The following is a 13,110-nucleotide window of genomic DNA, read 5'->3' on the forward strand; positions in this document are numbered from 1 at the left end:
TTCTCAGGTGTTCAAATACTTATGTTCAGCAGTGCAAGACAAATAAATTCTTTAAAAATCATACAATGTGATTTCCTGAAAATTTTTTTTTAATTCTGTCTCTCTGAGTGGGAATGGACCTACAATGTGAATTTCAGACCCCTCCATGATTTCTAAGTGGGAGAACTTGCAAAATCGCAGGGTGTTCAAATACTTCTGTTCCTCACTGAACACACACTGTGTGTGTGTGTGTGTGTGTGTGTGTGTGTGTGTGTGTGTGTGTGTGTGTGTGTGTGTGTGTGTGTGTACAGTATAGAATAGAAAATCAAAATCAACTGGCATGAATTTCTGTGATGATTTCAACAATATTTAATTGGTAATCAAATGCAAAAGAGTGGCTGGAAAACATTTCTGAGCATTTAAAAATCAATAAAAAACAGCTGTATATGGTGCAAGATTTAAACTGTCACCTATTTATTTATTTAGTTTTTGGTCAACAAGCAAAATTAGAATTACAATTATTTTACCCAAAAAAGCATGAAATAAGGGTACATACATCCATTTGAATAAAAGCATGTATGCACACATACATAATCATACAAAATAAAATGAAATAAATAAAAAACAATGTTATTGACCAAAGGTGTAGGCTGAAGCTAAAGCTTATTATGCCTACCCTTACTCCACACAAACAGCACTAATGGACATACATTTAATATAAAAAATACTGAATATATATTTAGAAGAACTTGCATTATGATTATTATTTTCATTATTATTGAGTATATCTTTATATTACCATTCTTTTATAGATTATTGGTAATGAAGTAGCCTTTTTTATTTCATCAGGAAAACTATTCCACAACTGAACACCTTTATAAGATGGGCAGTTACTACTTCATTTAGTTCTACAATATGGTTTGTTAAACATATATGTCCCTCTAAGGCAGGGGTGGGCAGACGTTTTGGCTCAGGCACCACATTGACTTCAGTGTCTCATGGTTGAAATACAGGTATTTCCCCAATTGCGGAATTAATTATGGAAGTAATATTCTTGTCCTTGATTTCTTGATCTCTCTCGAATGCTGTATTTTGATTTGTTCTCAGGGATTAATTGTGGGAGGATCATTCTTGTTCTTGATTGTCTTTCAAATACTATATTCTGTTTGGTTTTAGGTACTTTGGAATTTGTTTCTCAAAATATGTTTGTGCTTATGGTGTTTTGTTGCTGCTCTCTATTGCCGTTGGAACACAGGAATTTCCCCATTGTGGGATCAATGAAGTCCTACCTACCTACCTACCAGTGTCGCCATTAAACTTAGCAGTATGGAGCTAGCTAACACAGAGCATGACTCTTAGCAGCTGGTTTGGATGGGGTGTCCAGGATCTTCGATAATTGTCGAATAGTTCCCTGTGACTATCAATTAGCATTTTAGCTTGAAATTCCCATCTCGAATCCAGATGATGATCCACCATCCGTTGTCATAAATGATTCTTTAATTATGCTCTACCATTGAATGTGCTAGTATGTTGAAAGAGACTGACCTACAGATACCGTTCTAATGGGTTTAGTAACCCACAGCCACTCTTACACACACAAACAGCCCCCTTCTCCTCAGGGTTAAGCAGCACTAAACTAGTTCATTTATTTCCTCTAGTAGAGTCACACATATACACACACTCGATGGCTGAGAGATCCTTTTGCTGCCAGGATGATACCAGCCATGCAGATGTTACAGTCTCCCAAAGGAGCTAGAGGAGTGTGTGAGCCTGTGTATGTACCTCATTTTCTCTCTCCCCTCTCTCCTAGTTCCTTCCGTCCCATCATCACTGAACTCCATCTCCTTCATTCCAACTGCGCCAGTCTTTTTTTGTGTGTGGGGGTGTGTGTGTGTGGGTGTGTGTGTGTGTGTGTTTGTGTATACTTGTACGGCTATACATTGTGCAGACTAGTTTGAGCTTTATACCATGGGTGTGAGGACATTTTGGCTGGTCCTCACTTTCTAACACAACTTCACAGAACTGTTTGAGGGTTAAGACTTGGTTTTAAGATTAAGGATAGAAATAAGCTAAGGTCAGGATAAGGGGAAGGGTTAATTTTGGGAATTTAGTTTGATGGTTAAGTGTTAGAATAAGGTGCCAGTGAATGCATTTTGTTAGTGTGTCCTTTAAGACTGTCACTTTCTCAAAAGTCACATTTGAACAATTTTTGGTGGCATGTAATTCATGTAATCCCCTCACTGCACACAAGAAAAAAAAAAAGTATAAACTTGGGCTTAATATTTAATGAAAAATATTAGTCGGTACCTCTAGCTGCTTTGGCTGATGTATGCACTGTGTCAGTAGAGCTTAGAGGAGATATGACATGCCGCAGGGGTAGGGCAATCTACCGAGGTTGTAGAATGGATGGATTTTAGTAATGATAATCACTTTTATTGGCCAAGTATGTTAAACACACAAGGAATTTGTCTTTGGTACAGAACCGAGGCAGGCCTCTGTGGCGCCAACTCATACACACATCAATGGCGGTGCTGTCCCTAAATGGTGCTGCTTTGGCAATCAGGGGCAACTTGAGGTTCAGTGTCTTCCCCAAGGACACCTGGACTGTGGAGAACGGGAATTGAACTACCAAAATTCCGGGTGGGGGAAAAACCGCTCTACCTCCTGAGCCATAGCATACATATGTCTAATGTTGTTTGTAGTGGATGTGTCTGCAGTAACACAAGCAAATTATACAGAGGAACGTTTTTTTCCCAGTAATACTGATCACATTTAGTTAACATAGTTCACACATAACCATGAGTTGTATATTAAGCTTCGATAGTTGAACAAACTCCCCACTTTTCTAGCTGTGTTGATGGCGTAAATTTTAATAAATTCCTCACTAAAATACTACATGGACTGCAGTGTTATGTCCAACATAAACTGGGCCAAAACTGAGCAGAAATTAGCTAAATTACTTCATTTGCTCCCTTTTACTTGTATTGTAACAAAAAAGCTGAATAAATCAAAAAGCATAAAAATTATAAAAAAGTTGAATACAAGTATAAATGTCATTAAAAAGCTGAACATTTTGATACCTGAATGGTTTCCATAGCTGAAAGTATGCTGAAAAAAATGAACTGCCACAAAACGGATCCCATAATAATCCGGACAACATAGTGTGGATGCTGTAAAGCATCCAGAGAACCAGAATAATTCAGTACAAGGGTACAAAACTGAAAACCTAATGTTAGCTTGGTAATGATTCCCACATAGCCAGCTGCAATACTAGCAGGAAGAAATCCACATCTGTGTTAAACTTTAGTCCTTTCGAAGCTTTTATTTCTCTCCATCTCCAACATGCAAAACTGATGTTAACCATGGTTTTGCCTCGTTCTGTGTCACACTCTATCTGTGCTACAGAACATGGCCTCCTGGCTCTAACAGGTCCACTCCCATCTTGGGTTGTACCTGCACAGGCAGCCTCCATGGTCTCTAACTGAAATGAGCCATACTGGTTTGATTTATAACCACAGGTCATTGGGGCGTGGAAGAAGTGTGGTACAGATTTTAACAACAGTGGCCACAGAGGGCAAGAAATAAACGCAAGGCCTGACTGAAGTTAGCAGAATAGGAGTGGGGGTGGGGTTAGTTCAGCAGCGAGACAACACTTCTAGGCAAGTTTTTACTTTATTTATCCAAAATTGTGCTAAATACTAATTAATGCAGCTTTAACTTTGGTGCTTCATTGTAGGTAGGTCAGTCCTCAGATGTGTTGTTGTAGACTTGAGAAAGGCATTTGCTTTTCTGCAGAGTCAGCAAACTGTTTTACCTTGACACAGTGCCAGTGTCATTAATTTCTGATCTGCACATCTTTGCTTGCTGTTAACCTGCATTTGGTCCTTGCAAACATGTTTACTAGCTTACTTTACTGCGAGGTCAGTAGGACATTAACTGGTCAAGGTGATGGTGAGCATCCTCTGTTAGCAAATCACATCCAAATCAGCTTTCTAGGCAGCAGGAGGATGAGCAACTTGGAGCAGAGAAGTTTTCCTATCTGTCTCATTTTACTTTGTTACTTTAGATGTATTATAATTCACGTTTACAGTTTATGGGTGCATACGGCTTAGTGCTTGGCACTTGGGGACCAATACAGTGACACAGCACTAAATTTATGACGCTGCCTCTGCCAGTCATGGAGGAAGTGTCTGCATTTCACAGTAAAATGCAGCTTTGATTGCCAGGTGTGACTGTGAATGTTTTTATTTTCATGACTGAGATGTAGCTCTGGAAAGCAGCAGGAAACAGGACATGTCTGCAGAGGTAATGAGACAGCTTGAGGGTTTATTGAGCTCAGTTTAGCCATGTAAAACCAAAAACGCCTCGCTTAATGCCTTCACATTTTGCCAAGTGTGAGTTTTTATGGTAACACACAAATAACAGCCATTTTGATTAAGGTTCTGATGTGAGCCTTGTCTGTTTTCTTCTGTCTTGACATCTCCTGGAGCTGTGCCTGGTCAGGCTGCATTTTGACTGGCTGTTTCAGCAATTCCTGCTTTAGCTTAGGGGCTGTATGCTGCTTGGCTGCAAGATGGGATTTATAACAGCTGAAGCTCAGACTCTTTAATCTTACAGAGATGGCATTTGCCTTGCTGATGGGAGTAGCTCTCTTACTCAGAATTAGCAAAGAGCTAGCGAGCCATTCCCTGCACACTCAGACTCCTACTGTCAGTATACTGTACATCCATTTTGCAACCTAAATCACAGAATATGTTCTTGTGGTTTTGGACAAAACACTGCTCCTTTGTGTAAACTAAACCACCCAGGCCTTGCTTTCTCATAGAAGCATCTAAGGTCACCCAAGCTCAAATGTTAGGTTTCTTGAGCAATAACAATGTTGGAGGCCCCAGCTGAGTGTGTGCAGTCTCTTTAGGCAGCCATTAACCTGATTTTCATTTCAGGGCCAAACAGGGTAAGCCTGTGTGCCCTCATTAGTCACAGAAGTGAGTTTTCCCCCAGCATTAACCATTTCTTGTTGCCAGTAGGAATGAATTTGCACTAGATATTTAGTGTGAGTTGGACCAAATTATAGAGAACTATGCACTGAGCCAGTAGACTACACAGAAGCAGACAGATCTGTCCATGTCTGAGCCAGTTAGTAGTTACCATCTCAATCATTCAGTCAATAAAACAGATGCATTTGTTTCCCCTTTTCTCATTAGTGTTTTTAATGGGTACATCTGGCATAATAGACTATATGGTACTGACAGAAGTCAGTGTACTTTGTGTGTAGGGGCCTTTAACATATCATAAAGTATAAATGTAGTTGAGTTTTTGATGTCATTGTAGGTGCCCATATTGCTACAAAACATTTTCTCACAGTCCATGCAGACAGTATTGGACAATACAGTGACAACCATTCACAGCAAATATGTCAAAGTGAACTGGTGTGTAATTAGCCATGGGTCCTCCATAAATTTCACTTGCCTGAATGTGGCCTCATATGTGCTCTAAGAGTATTACTGTGTCTGTCTGCTATGTGTCTGCCAGCTTTCACTGGCAAGTAAGCTGCACTGTCTGACCTCCCATTGGCCTCTCTCTCACTTACACACACACACACACACACACACACACACACGCGCACTGTGTTTTCATTCCTTGTGGGGATTTTACATTGACTTACATTCATTTCCTGTAGACTTATCCTAACCTTAACCCTAACCAATACTTACCTAACACCTATCCCTGACCCTAACACTTAACCTAACCTCATCCTAACACCTAATCCATGTTGTCACCCTTACTTACATGTTGATGTAAGTAATACAAAGGCGCGCGCGCCCACACACACACACACAAAGACCAAAGGGTCATCACTGGATCACAGTGTATTGCCACTGTGTGTACTGGTTGGTTTAAGGGTCATCACTGGATCACAGTATATTGCCACTGTGTGTACTGGTTGGTTTTTGGAACTGGGACGAGGTACTGGTGCAGCTGCTCTGACTGATGTTTGTCTGATAGGTATAAAGCCTCAGCATTTTTCAGTACTGACCAATATGTGTATGTAGCATAGATTATCAAAAGCATTTGAGTAATGAAAGTCACTGTCACAGGGTGTAGCTGCAAAATGAGTTTTGTGCAGAGTGAGTTACCACCAACAGTAACATAAATGTAACACTTTGGTAGTGGTACTGAAACTGAAGTATTGTAATGATTATATCTAAAACAGTTACTCAATTAATTGCTTGGCACTAAATCGGTCTGAAACTATTTTGATGGTTATTCACTCACTTGATTAAAATGAAAACTGCTTCAACTTCTCACATTCCAGCTTCTCAGAAGGGAGGATTTGCAGCTTCTCTTTGCCTTTTAACAAAGTAAACTCAATACATTTGTAGCTTGATCAGCCCTGAAAATGTATACAGTTCAACATTATACTTCTCTGAGGTTGACGGATGATTGAAATATAGCAAGGTATAACATTTTGGGGGACACCATCTGAACGGTACAAAAGTGACCTTTAAACAAACTTGATGGCTGGCTTGCAGCCTGCTGGGGTGACAAGGGTGATGCAGACTCCGAACTGATACTGTTTTGATAAGTGGCTTACTGTTGTAATAACATCAGACTGGTGCTGGTAATGCAGCCTGCCAGCACACGCTGTTCTCTAGTCTGTGCTGTACACTGTGTTCTAGAGCCGCTGAACTTGAGTGGATTCCTCCCTTCTCAACTCCTCCTCTGGCTTCCTTCCTCCCTGATCTTCAGAGGAGAGGCCAGTAACCAAAGTCGCTGTTCTTTTATTTTACTTGAACTGTAAAAACATCCCTGCCTGTGCTGCAGAAGACAGCTTTGAGTTAGGCATGTGGTTTATGTGGCTTTTACAACAGCACAATGCCAGAGTATCTGATATTTATCCGGCAAGCTTACAGAATGGTCTGCTTGACATGGTTTCCCATAATTCTGTTCTGTGTATGGAAGCCTGTCTCAGTCCCCTACCTGTGGCTGCTGTGGTAAGCACACAGGCTCGTGCTGGTAGTGACTGAAGCCCCTAATGAGGTATTAATTCTGGCTACTTAACATCTTACCAGCACATTTTTCCATAGAGGGGAGTGGCTCCCTGCCTTGGGGCGGGGCTTGACCAATGCAGGGTTTTTTTTAAAGCAGATAACGAGATCAGATAATGACATATTGGCTGATAACCAATGCTTGTACTCCTTGTGTGATTGCTTATTTCTAGTTGTTTTCCAATGCTAGCAATCTCTCTAATATTAACAGCTCTAGCCAGCTGTACTGAAATATGATTATCAGATATTAGCTGAAGGGGTTAATTCTGAAAACGTGCTGTGTCTGTGCTGTAAGGTTTTGAAGCAAACTGCTAGTATACTATCTTTGTTTCCAATGCACCAACTGTAACTGCAGTGATGTGCAAGTTTCAGATTGATTTGCCATTGCATCTAACTGTATAGGCAGAAGAGGATAACACTACTATAGTTAATGGCTCGTTAGCTGTCTTCCATTGATAAGCTGTGGCTAACCAAGTTAGCACCAAATATTCTGCTAGCATGCGTTTATAGCAGCTGTAAGTGCTGTGCTGACAGGGGAGAAAATGATAGGACCACCTTTTGTTTTACTTGCTAGAGCTGTCTTATTGACTGTTTCCCAAATCAAGGATAGACTACTCAGCACAACGGGTGGCAAGACAAATCTTGAGGGTCACTTTATGGTTAACTGATGAGAAAAGATAAACTAATGCCAACCACTACTAAAAATTAACGACTGACAACGTCACTCTGTTTACGGTCCAGACTGGACTATATTAAAAATTTGACAACTGCAGTATTCAGAGTGTGGCACTCACCTTGACTTTTCCTCTAGGGCACGTGTCAAACTCAAGGCACGCGGGCCACACCCAGCTTACAAGATCATTTTATATATGTTTTTTTTAATGGTCTGGCAATATGAAGCGCCAATAACACACAAACTACAAATCCCATAAGGCAGCGCATCAGCTGCCTTACCGAAGGATAGGCTACCTGCCATCATTCCCACGTCAATTACGTCAGATCAATAAAGCATCTGTTGATGTATACAACCCTAATTTCAAGTCAAAGCTAGTCCCTAACAATGGCCAAGAGGAAAGTTGATTCTGAAAACAGAGCCTTTCTAAACCGGTGGGAGGCTGAGTATATGTTTACTGACATAAACCTGTGCGTCTTATTTGTGGAGCTAATGTGGCTGTAATTAAGGAACGTTTTAATGTGGCAGAGGAGAAAATCAGCCCGGACATTTACCGAGGGAGAGTTTCTGAAGAGCTGCATGATGAAAGTGTGTGACGTCTTGTGTCCAGACAAAAAGCAGGTGTTTGTAAATGTACTAAGCCTTAGCAGAAATAGGGTTGGTGATTTTAAGTTCAAGTTGATTTATTTTGGAATAATATTGTATCCTGTCTGTTATGATTCATATTTATGTTCAAAAAACGTTTAGTTTTAGTCTGTTCAATAAATGTTTATCCTGTTTGGCCCGTGACCTAAAGTGTGCTTTGAGCTTTGGCCCCCTGTGCCATTGAGTTTGACACCCCTGGTATAGGGCGTCTATAAAATTAGCAGTTTTTGACAACAATTAGATGGATCTGCTGTGAAATTTAGTACAGACATTCATGTTCCACTCTGGATGAATTGGAATGACTTTGGTGATTGTATGACATTTTGACAAGAACCACTGGTTCAGCACTGGTTTTCAGAACACTGGTTCCTTTAATGCAACATACCTCAGCCGTCTCTCATGGCTTGCTCTGCAAAACGGTCTCTACAAGCACTGGGTTTTTTCCAGACTGCACCACTCTTATGTGTTGTTGATGACACTAGCAGAGGGCCTCTTAGTACTTTGTTCCCTTAGTCCTTCTTGTTCCACATTAGGTGACTCATGTTGTGGTGAAGAGCTTAACAACTCGGTGTCTAGTGTTAGGATAGTCTATGTAGTCCATCATTTCCACCTTCTGTAATAAATGTTGGACCGCGTTTTTTTTTTTTTCTCAGTTACTTCAGTATACTAATAAATTCATTAATGAGGTAGATTTCAGTCATCTCACTCATCTTTCATCTTGTAAAAAACAGTTGTGGAGCTTGTCTGTCTGTGTTGTTTTGAACTGTAAGTGCCTCATTTCTCTGCTCGAACAACGGTTCATCTTACTGACCTGGGTGTTGTCCTTTGATCCCTCCATGTGGTTTGTGCTAGTTTGCGTTCTTCCTCTGTCTTACCCCACCCACCCCCGGTGGCTGCTGTAGAGGAACACTGGCAGGTTTGGGACCCTCCTGTAATGTTTTGTTTCTAGCACGTTTTGACATTTTTTGTGATCTAATTAATTCCAAGTATGTTGTGTATTTTTTGTTGTTGTTTTCCCAGTGCTAATAAAACCTCTAACTCTGACAGCCTCTTCTGGTTCTTGGATTTTCACATGCTGCTTTCTTGTCTTTACCTGCCCAGGTGGCTTGTGGGTAAGGCACTCCAAAAATTGTAGAGTTTTGTTGAGAAAGTATCTGCCAGAATCTTGGCTTTGTAGCTCAGATAGCTGAGTGTACATTGTATTATTGTTCTTGCTGAACTGCGCTTACACATAAAGTGAGTGAGTGTCCAGCAGTGAGTAAGAGTGTGAGTCAGAGGTCAGACCGGGTGCCAAGACCAGACAATGCCAAGACTTCTACTCAGAACAAACTGACAACAAAAGAGTCTCAGAGTGCAGACAGAGAGGTAGGTGGAGTGGAAGAGAGAGAGGAAGGGTGAAAAGAGAAAGTGAATGTGGGAGACGATGATGAATAAGAAAAGAGGGGAAAGAAGAAACGGGAGAGAGAGGATGATGGAGGGATTGGGTTAGAGGAGAGATGGAGAGAGAGATGGCAGGCAAGAATACAGGAAGAATTGAAAGAGTCGGAATGGGAGGTGGGGAAAGGACTAGAACAAGAACAATGAACAAGAAGCAGACATGACTCTACGACGGCGATCATTGTGTCTCCCAGTGGTGCCCTGATCTGGGAGGTCAACCCAGAGCAGCTCTGATGCTTGTGTGTGTGTGTGTGTGTGTGTGTGTGTGTGTGTGTGTAACACAGACTGATGTTTGAGGACAGAAACACCGCAGTTATTCAGCATCTCCACAAAGAAACCACTGTACACTGGGATGGACACCACAGTCTCAGCACTCATCTCATTTGTGATTTGAAGCTTATCTCTGCAGAATTCTCAGGCACACATGCACGCCATATGTGACGAACTGACTTTAAGTTTGACCTGTGCTGCCCCCTACTGGTGATCACTCTTTAGAACAGTCTGAAAAGTGTTCAGTCAAGGATTCTGTTGCACCTTAAGTCTTAAACATTTCCTGTTAGATCAGTAAAAGGCTCTGATTGAGTTGAGAATTAAAATCTCACCACTCAGTTTTCTTCAGTAAATGGGGTTTGGCCTGCAATCAAATTGTAGGTGTCTTTCATAGACGTTGCCACATGTCATAATAGGAAAAGAACTGAAAAGTGTTAGTGATGACAATTAATGATGACTCTTGTATTGGAATGTCACAGAAGGCTGTGACTGAAGAGTACCCAGGATTGTACATGAACATGAGAAAGATGGTAAACTGTGCCAGTGTGAATACCAAAGCAGCTAAATAGAATTCATCCATCATCATACTGTACATCTGTTTTTCCTGTTTCTATGTCAAAATATCTTCTGTTTAAAAAGCTTATTGAAGATTGTATTGGATTATATTATGTAATCATAGATTCGATGTTTGAAGTCAGGAAAAAAATCTTTCTGAAATCAATAAGAAATTTTAAACATGGTCACACTACGTTATTTTCCAGTAGTTATTTGGTTAATTGATTTAGATTATTTACCAAAATGTATCTTTTCTGTGATGTTTTGTTTCCATCATGGTAAGCTGAATATGTTTAGGATTTTAGACTGATTGGACAAAAACCCATCTTTTATACTGTATGGCTAGCTTGAAATTAGGCTTACTCAGACTGTGTATGTTTTGGGTGAAGCAGGCTTTTTTTTTTTCCTCTCCCCATTGTACATACTGTACATTTAGTTGTTTGATGATCTGGGTTATTTAGGGCCTACATGTCTAGTAGGTGTTTGACGCTTACCCTCCTCTTTCCTTTTGTGTGTTTGTGCAGCTGAACTGGAGTTTGTTCAGATCGTCATCATCATCGTGGTGATGACAGTGATGGTGGTGGTGATCATCTGCCTGCTCAACCACTACAAGCTCTCCACCTGGTCTTTCATAACAAGGCAGAGCCAGGCTCGCAGGCATGACCATGCCCTACAGCAGGTCAGTAACACTGTGTGGGCGGGTGGTTGATAAACTGTTTATAATGGGTTACATTTATCTGCTTTGGCAGCACTGTCTTCCCAGTATCCATCCCAGTAACATTTGGATCTAAACTGAGAGTGACTGAAAAACTGTGTGTGTCTGCCTCTGTCTCTGTTCTCACTGAATATCACTGCATAGTCAGTGTGACAGTGCATTCTTTATTTCTGGAGCAGGACAAACATAGCTTACCAGTTTGTTCCCAGTAAAGCTGCACTGAGCTTCTTAGCCCAGTCAGAGCCTCTGTCCCAGTTTCAATGAAGTAACAGCTTTGCTCCAGTCTGTTAGGTGAACTTGCTGAATGGGTTTCTTCAGAGTCAGACTCTGTCAGACCTTGAGGTTTAATTCACCACAGTGCCGTCTAGACAACAGCGACTCTACCCCCATACTGACATGGCGACACCCCGGGACAAACACACACGTACACACTTGCATTAAATGCACATCGTCAGATTGCACCCACTGAAACAGACTCGGGCTCGGTTGTCCTGTGATTATTTAAATTTGTGTAAAATCCTCCATTCTCCTCTGTCCTGTTACTCTGTGCTCTGTACCGGCCAATCAAAGCAAAACATTTGCAAACACAAACAAACACAAAGCAAAAAAAAAATGTCACAAATGCAACAAGCTGACAAAGTAACTGAGAAATACAGTTTGGAAGAAGAACCGCTGGCGTTTGGCCCTAAAAACATCAATAATGAGCATATGTGAGTTTGTCTACGTTTTTCAGGTTCCTTTTCATTAAATATCATTGACACTACTATCTGAGATAAGATCCTCAAGTTAAATGTAGACAAAAGCAAAGTGCTATTTTTTTGATAGTTGTTTCTTTGCTGTAGCTTTTAGCCTGCCTACTTTTAAGACGGGAGCTGCCATTTGTTATTGTCACTCCCAAGCTGGGTGCCATCAGGCATTTCAGCATTGCTGTTTCATCTTGTCCATTAGTTGTTACCTTCTGAAAGGAAGAAAGTTTCTTTCATCAGCTTAGGTCTCAGTTCAAAAACCATCCCAAACTAAGCTGTAATGTTTCACCAGCAACAGTGAGTTTAAACATATTGTCGAATGCATATTAAATATTTAAAACCATCTTATCACATACATTGATTACAATAATATGTGATAAAGCTCAAACAGAAATTTGTGTATGAGCTTCAGACATGTGTATATAACAGCCTTCAAACCACCTGGGAACCTTTAAACCCTCTCTTTTTGTTTTGTCTGTCTCATTGTGTAGGATGGTTGTCTGTGGCCTTCAGACAGCGGCTCTCAACAGGGTGCCTCAGAGGTGAGTCCACCATCACACTGACCCCTATTAAATACACAGCCAAGCCTTAATCACTGTGAGAATGGCAATCCCAGCAGGTCTATGGCTGTGCTTGACATTTACAACCATAATCCTGAACTGTTACCCTCAAAAATTTAGATAGGTTCCACTACTTGCGGCTCCATGACAGCTGTATGTGGAACCATGTTAAGAAGGGTTCTCTGTGACACTAAGATGACTTCTGCCATGTTATAAATGTTGTGTAGTACTGGACAATGTGATCTAAAATTTGTAGCATGCTGAGATAACACATTTACTGCATCTCAGTAATGATAAATGCAGCATCGAGTGTACATCTAATACATAAATACATAACATTTCCTTTCTTATGCTAGGTTACTTTTTAGGTTTCACTGGCATAATTACAGTATGATCAAAAGTTTGAATTTAGGTCTTCATGTTTCATGAAAAAAAAATGTCACCGAGAATTGAGATAAAAACTTTCTCCTATTTTTTTTTT

At 40.7% G+C, this 13,110-nt stretch overlaps 2 protein-coding genes across 2 annotated transcripts in view; both read left to right on the forward strand.

Annotated features, from left to right (window-relative positions):
* The window catches only part of LOC109963851 (low-density lipoprotein receptor class A domain-containing protein 4), a 253,798-nt gene that overhangs the window by 229,691 nt on the left and 10,997 nt on the right, over positions 1–13,110 (forward strand). Inside the window, 2 exon segments of the mRNA XM_020606735.1 lie at positions 11,133–11,287; positions 12,561–12,611. Of these exon segments, the coding sequence (XP_020462391.1) occupies positions 11,133–11,287; positions 12,561–12,611 (206 nt within the window).
* LOC109963850 (melanocortin receptor 5-like) overlaps positions 1–13,110 on the forward strand; it is a 174,091-nt gene that overhangs the window by 90,840 nt on the left and 70,141 nt on the right. The gene's annotated exons all lie outside the window — the stretch shown is intronic.

The sequence above is a fragment of the Monopterus albus genome, unplaced genomic scaffold (genome assembly GCF_001952655.1).
Source record: "Monopterus albus unplaced genomic scaffold, M_albus_1.0 scaffold81.1, whole genome shotgun sequence".
NCBI classification, from domain to species: Eukaryota; Metazoa; Chordata; class Actinopteri; order Synbranchiformes; family Synbranchidae; genus Monopterus; species Monopterus albus.